Raw genomic sequence first — 12422 nt, forward strand, 5'->3', positions numbered from 1 at the left:
GCAGGATTCGAAGACGACGACGAATCAGAAGAAGACTCGGAGCGGGGAGTAGCTAGACATGAAAGCTCGCGGTAGTAAAGGTCGAAACGAACGGTAAGCCCTCGTATAGATAAATAAATACGTAGCAGGGCACAGGTAAAAGAAGAAGAAGAAGAAGAAGAAGAAGAAGAAGACGTATTAACCGGGAATCTTGACAAGTATGAGAAGTAGTAGAAGGAAAACGAAGAGGAATAACAGCGGGGAAAGGGTTAGAACGATCAACTAAGTAGCAAGAAGGAAGAAAAGGACTGATGCAGGAAAGCTTGAGAAGGACCAATAAATAATAAGAGAAGAAGAAGAAGAAGAAGAAGAAGAAGTTAATGGATACCTCGACAAGGATATTGAAATAGCAGGAAAGGAAGAAGAAGTAGAGGTTTAAGCAGGCAGGCTCAACGAAAGGACCTAAGCTCATTGACAAGTTTTAGGATTTACCTTGTCTGGTTTTCAAAATGGAATCCAGACGTCATGAAAGAACACAAATTCCTGTGTCTCACTTCTTTGAAGGGAAGAAAGAGAAGCTTAACATGAAAGCTAGTGATCAGACGAATTCACAAGATCCTCATAGAGTTCATCACGTGAGATCTCAGCTATGCCGGCCTCTGTCCACTTCGGGAGATAATATGATATCTCATCTCTACCGATCTCTCTCTCCCAAGGGCGAACATTGTGAGAGTTCTCAGCTGCCCCGGTCTCGATCTTCTGGGAGAGGTCATTTTGAAAAGTCTCAGTTCTCCCCATCCCACTCCCCCCAGAGAGACATCGAGAGGGATCATAATGACAAGTCACAGTTCTATCGGTCTCACCCTCCTGAGAGGGACCAATATGAGAGATCTCAGCTCTCTCGATCTGGCTCTCCTACTCTGAGAGAGTGTTACAGAAACCCTAAACCTCGCTTTGTACCAAACCTTCCTTCCAGACCTCGCCAGAGGGGTGCTTTGGCATCTTTCTTACCTGTTGATACAAGAACAGTACCAGTGCTTCCAAGAAACATTTCTTGCAGTGGTGACACAGGTAAAAAGCTGCCTCAGGGAGAAGAAAATGATTCATCAGTGAGAGAGTCTGTGATTGCAGCCAATCAAAGAAATACGTGTTGTACAATATACGGTAATAAGAAGTTATGCAGGGAGGAAGATATTCTATCATCGGAAGATAGAGATACATTCACTCCTCCTCAAGGTACATTTACAGAATCTATAGAGAGAAATAATATGTCTGATTTAACTGTAAAGAAATATCCTGAGACTTGGAAGGAGTGTTTGTTGATTCCTCCAAAGAACACACAGTTAACATCAGAGAAAGCTTTTCCCATAAATTCTGCGGAGTCTCTAACATCACTTCAACAACATCAAGTATCTTCTTTGAGTGCAAAGCCAGGGAACAACCTTCCAATGAATACTATGAAAGAACAGATAATAAAAACATTGCAGAAGGAAGTTGAACAGAAAAATAAGAAGATATCATCCAACCAGGAACACTTTCAGATTCCTCTTCAGAGTGATAGAATGTCTACATTGAGTGTCAAAGCAATTGAAGATCAATTGCTGAAGCCAGTCCTTCAGAGTGATAGCATTGACACATCCGCCATGAGTGTTGAAGGGCAGACAGTGCAGAAACAGGTATCATATGAGGATCCATTGCCTCAATCCTCGGAGTTTTCATCTAAGGAGAGGCAGGAGAGGAGAGATGGTCATTTACAGTCTATCTCACAGAAAGACAACATGTCTGCATTGAATGCGAGAAGTCATTCTGAGATGGAAAAAATGTCACATTTACTGGTGAAGCAATTTCCAAAGACTTGGAATAGGAATGGAGGTACAGACAAATTCTGTAGAAACACGACTCTCCCTAGCATTCAAGAACAATTCTACAGACCAAGACAGAGGAGGAATATTCGTGGACAATTGAGAGAGTTACAAGAGTCCCAGGAAACAGAGGTTCCATACCATCTCAGGTTTCCTTATGGATCTGAAGAGCTTCAGGTGTTGAGTGCTCTTCATTACTCGAAAAGAGCATTCTTGGGCATATGTACTGAACTAGAAAGCGTTGCGCGAGCTGATGAAAGGTAATGAAGGGATGAGAATTTTTGGAAGTACTGCATTTTGTATGTTTTTGTCTTAGTCTTTCTGGAAAATTTAGGATATACAATCAAATGGAAAAAGAGTTGGAAGCTTCTTTTTCTGAGGTGAAATTGGCCAAAGAAGCATTGCTCAAAGACAAAGATGATATGGAATCAGTTAAGAGGAGAGCATTGGAGGACCCTCTAGCAATGAGTAGACAGGTGAAGAAGGATTCATAGCTTATCTTTTAGATGAATAAACTTTTTGTTACAATTGTTGAACAGATTTCGTAAATGCAGAAAATATATTATTAGAAAATCTATTGTTGACAGTATGCACATAGATGTCTGCATATTTTGATTATTTGCCTTCATAATTCTTGATCTTGTTGTACTTAAACATGGCTGAAGCATTTCAGTTAAAAAGATCCTTCATAATTATTATCTAAGGTTATTGAAATATGCTTGTGCATTTTAGTGATTGAGAGCTCTGTAACTTAACAATTCTTACAGTTTATATTCGTTTCCATTAGAATTCTTTCATGGATTGTTAATACAAAGTAGTTTCTGGAAAGTAAATATTGGGGCATTCCAATATCTCTATCAGTTGTTCCATGTAAAAAGCGCTGCTAGGATAGATTTGTGATGATGTCTGACATATGTATTGTGCTATTTATCTTCATAGGAAAACATGAGTTCATTTATTTTCCTTCTAGTAAGTGCATAGTTGTTGGTGAAGCTTGATAACAATAATGAAATAGGATGCAAGTTCTCTTCGAAAGGAATTCCTATATTAATTCTTACTTGAAAGATGTCAATGTTGTCAGATCACGAAAATGAAAGAGGTGCGGGTAGGCCTAGAGGACATTAATACTGATTTGTCTGTTCAGGTACTTTGTGTCTTGAAATTTTAATTGTTTGAATATTGCCACTAATACACTGCACCAAATCTAAAATTTACACTGTCTCGGGAAGCAGCTAGCTGAGCTTAATCAGTTACGAGAACAGCTAGAAGAGCAGCAGGTATGTTGATGGAGATAAATCTTGCTCCTTTTAAAGTTGTGTAGATAGTTTCAACATTGTAAAAATGATGGTCCTTCATTACCTGTAGAGAATACTGGAAGTGTTGAGAAAGCTCAAACCTGATCAGGATTCTTGCAATAATGATGAGGATGAATTCCTTCTTAATAAACAGGAAGAATGCAAGGTAAATTTAATCTCCAAACTGCCCATTTTTCGTGTATAAAAAACATTGTTTATGGTAAGAGCTCAGAGGGTGAAGAAATTAAATTAAATATCCACTTCAAAGATTTTATTTTCATACTGTGGCTAATCCATCTTCTCTTCCATTTTACTCTTGGTCTCATTTATGCTTTTGTTTTTTTAATCTTTAACTTTATTTTGAGATTTTTCTCATCAAATATACTATTAAAACTTACAAATGTTTACAAGGTAACTTCTTTATAAATCCAGTTAGAATGCATAACTACTCATGATTTGTGCATCCTATTTTAAATCTGTTTTTGTGAGGGATTGATTTGTAACATGGAACCAAAATGATTTCTTTTGCTGATAGCCTTGAATATATATTCACTTGAATGTGTGCTTACATCTATGGAGCAACCTTAACTTTCTGTTCTTTGGTGAATTTGTAGGCAAAGTTATTGAGAATTGAATCGGAACTCAATGAGAGCCAGAAGATGACGAATAAGCTAGAAGAAATTTCTTCAAAAAGAATGGAAGATTTGAATGAATTAAATGTCCATACATGTGAAGGAAAGCGTTACGTAGAGGAGAGAGTCTGGGAAACAAGACCCTTAAAGAGGCAGACATATTCAGAACAAATCATGCCTAAGAATCAACCTAAACTGGAATATGAGGGCTAAGATATGGTCTTAAAATCTTCAATTGTATGCTCCTTTTTGAGAAATTTAGGATATATATATATATATATATATATCCTTATACATATTGTTTTACTTATTCTTCTACTTTTGCCCAAATTCTATCACATCATTTAATGACACTATATATTCTGTTTATTATACAGGTTTCACCAATAATAGATTGGAGCTTTGAAATGATTATGTCTTGGTGAACAGAATTGCCAGTGAAGGATAGAAGATGCATGCTCGATAGGATTCTCTTCACAGCAAGAGTGACTCTGAAAATCATAGGCATGGATAAGAATTTTATTTCTTTGTTCCTATAGACTTCAATGTACTTTGTGATACAAAGTGACATCTAAGAAGCATGGTCGCATGTGCAGGGGCATCCAAACTTAAGAGGATAAGGAGGATTATATTTAAGGTAAGAAACCTAACAGTCTTTTGGTCGAGATTCCCAAGGTTTACTCTAACCAAGTAACCCGAGGAAGTGGTCATGGGCATGTTTGTTCCACTTAATGAAAGTTTTCATGAAATTTCCACTGATGTGAATTGTCCTTTTCCTAAGGGGCGCAGAGCTGGAAGTTAGAAGCCCATAGCACCTGCCTAACTCCCACTGAAGGACCATGCGAATGGCTGAACACGCTGAATGATTTGGCGGAAGGGACTGCATGATCCTCGCAGCAGATCTTACTCCACGCCTGGCCAGCCACATTTCCAGGTCTCCGGGCACCTTCTGTAAAGCTCTTGCAAACAGGGTAACAGCTCTCTTCCGGAGAGTCGCCACGAGCCGCTTATCATGGATCTCAGGCATATAGTGAGCTGTGTTAAATGATTTCTAAAATAATTTCCGAGAGCGTATCATGCTCGCCTTGTTTTATGGTGCTTGAGTTGTAATGCTATCTGCACTCCCAAAGTATGATCTTAAGAGGTTCAGAGATCACCTAGCACGAGACATGTAAAACACAAAAGCAAGAATGAAGAACGTGCATAATCTTTCTCTGCCTCTACCAGAAGTGAAAGAATTGTAGAGTTGTGACTTTTGCTTAATTCCAACAGGAGCTTAAAGGACACATTGATCATTTAGTGTATTTAGTGTGCTCTCTTTGTATCATAATTCCATTAACAAGCTGTTCTCACCTAACTCTTTTGGTTTCCGAATTCTTTATTTAACATTAAGGAGGATTTTGCTCTTATTACTGGGTCGCTTTTTGTACAGAACTTTGCTTTTACTGTTCATCTGAGAAATCTCCACTTGATATATATTAGTTTAGCTGTTTACAGAAACATAGAATGGAATACATTATGAATGCTTGCCATTTTTAATAAGACCATTAAGTGATTGAAGTGCAAACCTTCCACATACCAATAGGAAAACTGGATGAGGACATTTCAAAATTTGCCAACACCTTTAGGAACTGAGATTGGAAAATAGTTTGGGATTGAAAAAATTGAAAAGAGAGAAAACCAAGCAAGACTTGATCCCTGATTTGATTGCGAAAAATACACAACTAGTAGTTTATATAAATTAAAAAACTTTGAATGGATGAGCTTCCTTTGCAATCTTTAGTTTTTGTTCTCGCTGTTTAATTGGAAGGTTAAGGAACAAAGAAGAAGAGAGGCCACGAAGCATTGGGCTTTTTAAGACTTTGGTATCCATGGCAGGACTGTCTTGACGAGTTACATGAGGTTTATTTAGATACAGTGGTAAATCTGTATTAATATTGGATGGGTTGCATGAAAGCCAGAAAAAACCTTGCAAATGCAAAAATATGGACAGGAGACCAAATGGAGCTCCCATGTTGATCAGTGATTCTTCATGCTTTGACTAACTTCTTGTATTGACACGCCACTTCTGAGCGTTTGATTTGATGGTAGTTCTGAAAAGAGTGAATTTCCTGAATGAGTTATGTTCTCCAGTGATCAATATCCTGAAAAGACTTATCAAATTTCCGAAATAGTTTGGATTTAATATATAGCAGATTTGCAGAATTGTCAAGAATGCTTGTCACCTGATCTATATCCTAGTTGAACCTCAAAACTTCATCGGTATTGTACCTATACTCTTTAATATCATTGAGAATGTTCATCAATCATCCCTATACTGAAGTGAGACCAGTACAAATAATAGTGTAGTTAATAAATAATCATTATCAAGTTTGCTAGTGCCTTTATAAGATGACCCTACTTTATTTTTGCTTTATTTGCTGACACAAACTTTATCATTTGTACAACGTGAAGCTGTAGATGAATTTACAAAGTTTGACACACAACAGACCAATATTCTTTAGTCTTTGCTATTTGGATTAAGTAGTTTATAGAATATGAACCTCTAATTAGATTTGCTATATATTTAGGTTATCATATATAGAAGTTAATGAGATCAGAAATTTAAGACACTCATAATCATGTTTTCTTATATCATTAAACCTCAGTTTCCAGATGGTAACCAATATGATACTTTGAATGGCGTTACAGATAGAAATTATTCCCAACCCTTACCACATGTACCCAAGCCAGATTTCAGTACACAATTGCAATTCCTAGGATAATGACAACTTTTTGATTGAAAAGTATTTGAATCGCCCAAAAAATCCTCAAAAGCTGTCTTATGACTAGAATATCAGTGATGCTTTCAATATTCTTTTGGCTATTTTTATAACCAGATTTTGAAAGATTCGCCCAATTTTACAATAAGATAAGAAATTACAAGTTATTTTCACTGCTAAATATTGTGAAATTTTGAAGACTGCCCAACTTGCTTTTTCTATTAGGGTTTCATAACCTATTAAAGTACCCAACCATTTTTATCTGGGAAGTCCATGATGTTCTGCGTTTTTTCTCTGACTGAATTGCACAGTTTTCATAGAAATATTGATGACATATGAGCTACACACATGCTTGTACCACACACCCATCACAGTGAACTAAGAGTATGTGTATTTACACAAGAAGATCGTAGTGATTGCCATCGCTGTAAAGCAACCTGACTGGCTTGCAAGCCTCTTGCTCTTTTCTGGATTTCAAATATTCTGAACCATACTCAGCTATTGGAACATAACCTGTATTCCATGGACTGCTTGAACTCTTTGCCTGCATAAAATGTGCAATTTTAAAGAAATACCAAAGCTTTGCATGCATCAACTGCTCAATGCCCATTTGAACAAAATTATGATTACCTCACGTTCAGGAATGTACACAATAATTGGTTGCTCATACATCCGGGACAAGATCTACAGCATATGTCCGGGTTAATGAATTATAAAATATGTGACACAATGTTATGAGCTACAATATGAAGATATATGCTAACTAAAATGTGGGAAATCCTACAGGGAAAATGTGTAAAACTTCTTGTGAAAATACTTGAAAGTTTTTGATAAAAAGTGTTACCAGAAGTTCTGGTTCCCCACCCCAAAAATCTGGATGCTTGATTCTTCCACAATACCTGATTCAGCCAGTATCGGAAAACAAAGTAACAAGTCTAAATTTTGATGGATTCTCAAGTTAATACCAAAACACTCACAGATTTACGGTTCTTCAATCTTTATGGCAATCAAAGTGTCTTCAATCTTTTGTTAATGCCAAAATTTCTACAAGCTGCCCAATTAATGCCAAAATGCACACCGATTTACAGGTTCTTCAATTTGTATAGCAATCAAGGCCTCTTCGTACTTTCGTTGCTCCTTTTTGTCAAAGCAAATAGCTTCCTCAACAGAAATGCGGAGCTCATCTGGAAGTGAAAAATAATAATAAGAAACATTCCTGCAGGAGGCACAAGTAGAAAAGGGAAACCTAAAGACAAATGTAGGCCTGTAAAGCCTTACAATGTTCTGTAACCAAACTTTTACGTTGATACGGCTTGTGATAAATAATACTTGTGAAAAGGGAGCTAAACCTCATAAGCGCATACGTAAATAGCCGGTATAAATTGCAAAAGGGGCCAGGGCTAATGTTTGTCAAATGCAATCATCAATGATATTCCTCTCTCTCCCACCAAACCGATTGTTTTGAAATAAAAATCAACCAAAGTCACAATCACTTGAACTGATTTCCAAAAGAGACAGTTTTGCTGATATTTTGTCAAAATACGTAAAAATTTAAGCTGTAAACAACCAACCTGCTTGGATTGTTTCTTCACGGGGATTCAAATCAATGCCATCGTTAACAGCCATGCCTAGTGCCTGACATTTGAAGAAACATCAATATAAAAGATTGCGTGGCACACTAGCCACTTGTAGAAACATCAACAAACTAAAGATTTACACTTACCAGTGCACGGAACATGCATCGACCATCGCCCCTCACCTTATGAACTCTATAATCCTGTTGTTTTCTTGTTGATGAAGGAATTATTTGCCTATCCGAGTGCAAAGTGAAAATGTGAGACTTCAAAGTTTTAGGATCTGCTCTATAATGATTGGGAGATAATAGTTAATTTTTTTCGAGGATTTTGGAAGCTTTTAGCTATTTTTATAGCTAAGTTTTTTTAAAGAATCAGACAATTTTAAGATAAAATAAGAATTTACACAGAGAAATAAGCGAAGTATTGTCCAATTTGGAAATATTGACCTGTTTTTCAGTAATGTTTTTGGGCTTCATAACCTTACCCTTTGTGTTTTAGAAATCTGTGCTATTACCCTGACACCTCATCATTCATCTTGTTGCATATCAAATGATGGAAATGTATAACACTAAATGGTAGTTAAAGTATGTTAGAGATGTGTGGATTTAAATACAAATATAATATCTTCTCATGATCCAATTTGAAACTACATTTGCAATGATTTCTTATGCTATAAAACATTCCCACCACAAACACAGTAGAGATGTGATCCATGGCTCACTTACTGAATAGAAGAAATCCGTGCAAAACAGAAATTAGGTCTTTGCCTTTCTCCTAGTGATATGGAAGCAAAAGGACTACGCTGGATACTTTCTTCACTCCTAAGTTCAAACCTTGCAGTGTCATTAGCAAGTTCCTCCATAAGTTCCTCTGAAACATAACAACATGATTTAACAGATGTGTCAGCATTCAAATGCCCATATATGAAACCGACTCCAATAACGTAGGAAATCAACTTGTCATGTGTGAATGAGTCCGTATATATGTATGCATATAGATTTATTTTTCTGTATTTACGTATGGAAATTGCGGGCCTCTCATTCTCATAAACGGGGAAACACTCCACCGAAATGTTTCATCATATTGGCATGGAGTTTTACGGGTCGTTCTACACCCATTTCTCTGCATTAGGAAGGTGGAAACGGAAAACAACGGAGATCATCCCCTTCTCTACATGTCTGTATCTGTGCGCGCGAATGAGAGCAGTCTCTGGGTCGTACCTGGAGAACGTGAAGACGAAGACGGTAGTGGCATGTCCATCTTCATAGCGTTGATACTGATAAGCTTTTTCCCCTCTCGTGCTGGTGTCCTTTCAATTTGAAGGCCCTTAAAAAAAAAGGAAGGAAAATGGGAGGGGCATCCCCTAGAGTTTCATGAAAACCTAAATTTTATTGATTTTTCATTGATGGATTTTGAACTAAAAAGAAGAAGATATATCTAGGAGCAAGCACTTGGTGTTTCTTTATGTTTTTATCGAATACAAATCCACTTCCTTACGTTCCGAAGTTCCTGCCCATTTCTGGTTCTAAAATTCGGATGCAACGGCATTAAAGTGGGATTTGCTTCCAGATCTACTATCTTGAATTCCTCTGCGATCTCAAGATTTTGTTCCTAGGATCTCCTTTGATAGACAATTCAACACAATAATACTTATACAGTCGAAAATGATCAAGTTCTTCATGAAACACAATACATCGAAATCAACCACACGTAAAAAGTGAAAACCCACTTTCCGATTTTTCGTTGTCTCGACTAACAATTGTGTGTTCCCTTTTTATTTCAGCTAACACCCCTTTGTTTTTGTTAGCATTTGCCATTGGATAATATGAACATCTATTGTATATTGACAATGTGGATCTAGAAATGAGTCAATCTTCTCTCTCTCTCTCTCTCTCTCTCTCTCTCTTCAAAGGGATGTGTTTGAAAACTCAGGTCATTGGAACTATTGACATCCCCTCTAAATCGAAAGTCCATACCCGTCTTTTGTGAGGATTATGTATGTTTAAAACCCTAAACCCCTACAGAAAAAGAAAGTGTATTGATTCATACGAACAACTCTAATGACTTTGTTGTGTGTTATATTGAGGAAATGGTCAAGTAAAGTGACAAATCATGGGACGAGTGCGTTGATGTTGGTTGGGCCTTTGATGTTCTTCTTTCGAGGGGGTCCACGAAAATTGAAAATAATAATATTGAAGAATGATATCCATTGGTAAATATTTGTTTGATCATCACCACTTACTACTACTACATACATGATACATACATAGTCTTACTGCAGATAGAGGTAAACATTGGATTGCCTGGAAGCCGTCCGATGAGCTTGAGGCAGAAACCGGGAGCCGTTGGATCTAGGGGGGGGCCTATGAACCGGGAGTCTTTCTTCTTCTCCTCCTCCTCAAGAGCTGCTGCCTCTGCCCCCTCCCTCTTCCTGCACAAAAAGAAGAAGAAGAAGAAGAAGAAGAAGAAGAAGAAGCACGACCACGAAGGAGGGGAGCCATGGTGCAGCGCTTGACCTATCGTCGTCGTCACAGCTACGCCACCAAATCCAACCAGACTCGCGTCGTGAAAACCCCTGGTATGCCTTCATTCGTCCATTCTTCATGTCCTCGTTCAGCATTTCACATGATTTCTTCAAATGAAGCGTCCATGTGAAGAAAATGTGTCAGACGCTATGTAGAACTGTATGCCCTCTTTACTACATCACAGAGGTATCACTGGTGTAACGTGTTATTTATCTGTATTGAGCGCGTCGATATCTGAAAACAGCATTCAGCCAGACTGGAGAGATTCTATTAATTTACCTGCAAGACTACGTATTTATGATGTCTGATATAAACAGTTTTCCAGTGATAAATCCATTGAAACGAAGCAGTTGCTAATTTTGAACGATGCATTCTTGAATGTAAGATGACCTGACCCTCTCTATGTTGTTGTTAGAGGACACTTCTTGAACATGGAGCTTATCTGTCCGAAGTTTGGCTCATTATGCTATGTTTCTTAAACATGAAACTTAACAACAATTGTCATAACGAAGAGATTGACACTTCCTAACAAGATGAAACCTTGTTAAGCTGACGCTATGTTACATGAAAGATGTTTCATGAAAGAGATGCCTTCAGCTAATACTGTGTCTTGTTATCAAGCTGGAGATTCCTGTGATCTTATACCACGTGTCATAGACTTGATATGAAGCTTCTTTCAGAATAATGCAATGTCTCAAAATTAGGACTAGAAGCTTCTGCCGTTGTATTTATTTTTTCAAAACCATGATATGAAGCACATAATCTCTTTGTCCATTTTGTATGTGTACCAGGTGGACGGCTCGTTTTCCAGATTGCCAAGAAACGTGCTCAGGGCCCCAAATGTCCAGTCACTGGGAAGCGAATCCAAGGGGTCAGTTTCATTTTTATATTTTACGAATCCATAGAAAGGTAGTTTAGTATTTATTCTGAGTTTTGAGGATTTAATCAGGTTCCACATCTTCGACCTGCTGAATATAGGAACACTAGACTAAGCAAGACGAATAAGACAGTGAATCGTGCTTATGGTGGTGCCCTTTCTGGGGAGGCTGTCCGAGAGAGGTTTTTGCATCTCTTTACCCATCTGCTTTTTGGTTTATTTTCTTCTTGGGTGTCGTGGTTGTAAGAGAAGATGTTATATTATCTGCAGAATCATTCGAGCTTTTCTTGTGGAAGAACAGAAGATTGTGAAGAAAGTGTTGAAGATCCAGAAATCGAAAGAAAAGCAAGCTACTAAAGCTCAGGCTTAAGTCTTGCTTTAACTTTTGTAGGTGGTTTATTGGGTGTCATATGGGCTTATTATTAACTCATCATCCTGAAAGTGTGAAGATGTTGACAGTCAAATCCTTTTCAAGGATTCAATTTTGTGTGAGACCATCGGTTAGTTGTGTTCATGTATGCTTACATGGTTTGTATATTTGACATGCGCTTCTCTATGGAAGTTGCATTTTAAAGATATCCCTTGTTTATGTGGCATTCTGTGTTGATGCCTTAAAAGTGGACAGAGTATGATGGATAATGTTTTGTATCTGTGCTACAATTAATGTTTTTGACAAATTAATGTGTTTATTAAAGACCGACTTTCTTTACACCAAATTCTTTTATGAGAATAAGATAAGGCCAAGTTACTGGTTATATTATACCTAATGCCACTTCAAAATATCTAGAATTGTGTCTGGTGGCACTGTTATGGTAATTGTTAGAACCCATATGAAAGGGTAAATGTTTCTATTATTAGGGAACAGTTAGAAAATGATGTAACAGGTTTGGTTGGAAACTAGCAAAAAACATTG

The 12422-nt window shown here is 37.4% G+C and overlaps 3 protein-coding genes across 5 annotated transcripts; 2 read left to right on the forward strand and 1 right to left on the reverse strand.

Moving 5' to 3' along the window:
* The first annotated feature begins 465 nt into the window (after positions 1-465).
* Positions 466-5099, forward strand: LOC147847401 (uncharacterized). Of its 3 annotated transcripts, XR_015532325.1 has the most exons (9): positions 466-2101; positions 2176-2317; positions 2923-2985; positions 3074-3118; positions 3207-3302; positions 3751-4005; positions 4146-4272; positions 4365-4405; positions 4550-5097. XR_015532325.1 is itself a non-coding variant. In XM_087339238.1 (7 exons), the coding sequence occupies exons 1-6, from the start codon at positions 489-491 to the stop codon at positions 3979-3981; spliced, it is 2190 nt and encodes a 729-aa protein (XP_087195364.1). In that variant the 5' UTR covers positions 466-488; the 3' UTR covers positions 3982-4005; positions 4146-5099. The 3 variants fall into 3 exon arrangements, 1 of the variants encoding a protein (XP_087195364.1); XR_015532324.1 differs by having other exon boundaries at positions 4146-4405; positions 4550-5098; XM_087339238.1 differs by having other exon boundaries at positions 4146-5099.
* A 1476-nt stretch (positions 5100-6575) lies between these two features.
* On the reverse strand, positions 6576-9413 carry LOC147847402 (OVARIAN TUMOR DOMAIN-containing deubiquitinating enzyme 3-like). Its single transcript, XM_087339239.1, has 8 exons — positions 9328-9413; positions 8833-8977; positions 8254-8341; positions 8102-8165; positions 7609-7714; positions 7375-7429; positions 7161-7214; positions 6576-7074 (listed from the first exon to the last, which is right to left on the reverse strand). The coding sequence occupies exons 1-8, from the start codon at positions 9371-9373 to the stop codon at positions 6925-6927; spliced, it is 708 nt and encodes a 235-aa protein (XP_087195365.1). The 5' UTR covers positions 9374-9413; the 3' UTR covers positions 6576-6924.
* A 1142-nt stretch (positions 9414-10555) lies between these two features.
* Positions 10556-12098, forward strand: LOC147847403 (large ribosomal subunit protein eL34-like). The gene is made up of 4 exons (XM_087339240.1): positions 10556-10685; positions 11424-11503; positions 11582-11691; positions 11780-12098. The coding sequence occupies exons 1-4, from the start codon at positions 10607-10609 to the stop codon at positions 11877-11879; spliced, it is 369 nt and encodes a 122-aa protein (XP_087195366.1). The 5' UTR covers positions 10556-10606; the 3' UTR covers positions 11880-12098.
* Positions 12099-12422: the final 324 nt, after the last annotated feature.

This window comes from Azolla caroliniana, unplaced genomic scaffold, assembly GCF_043228905.1.
Source record: "Azolla caroliniana isolate FFs.n. ecotype wild unplaced genomic scaffold, voAzoCaro1.0.p SCAF_1070, whole genome shotgun sequence".
NCBI classification, from domain to species: domain Eukaryota; kingdom Viridiplantae; phylum Streptophyta; class Polypodiopsida; order Salviniales; family Salviniaceae; genus Azolla; species Azolla caroliniana.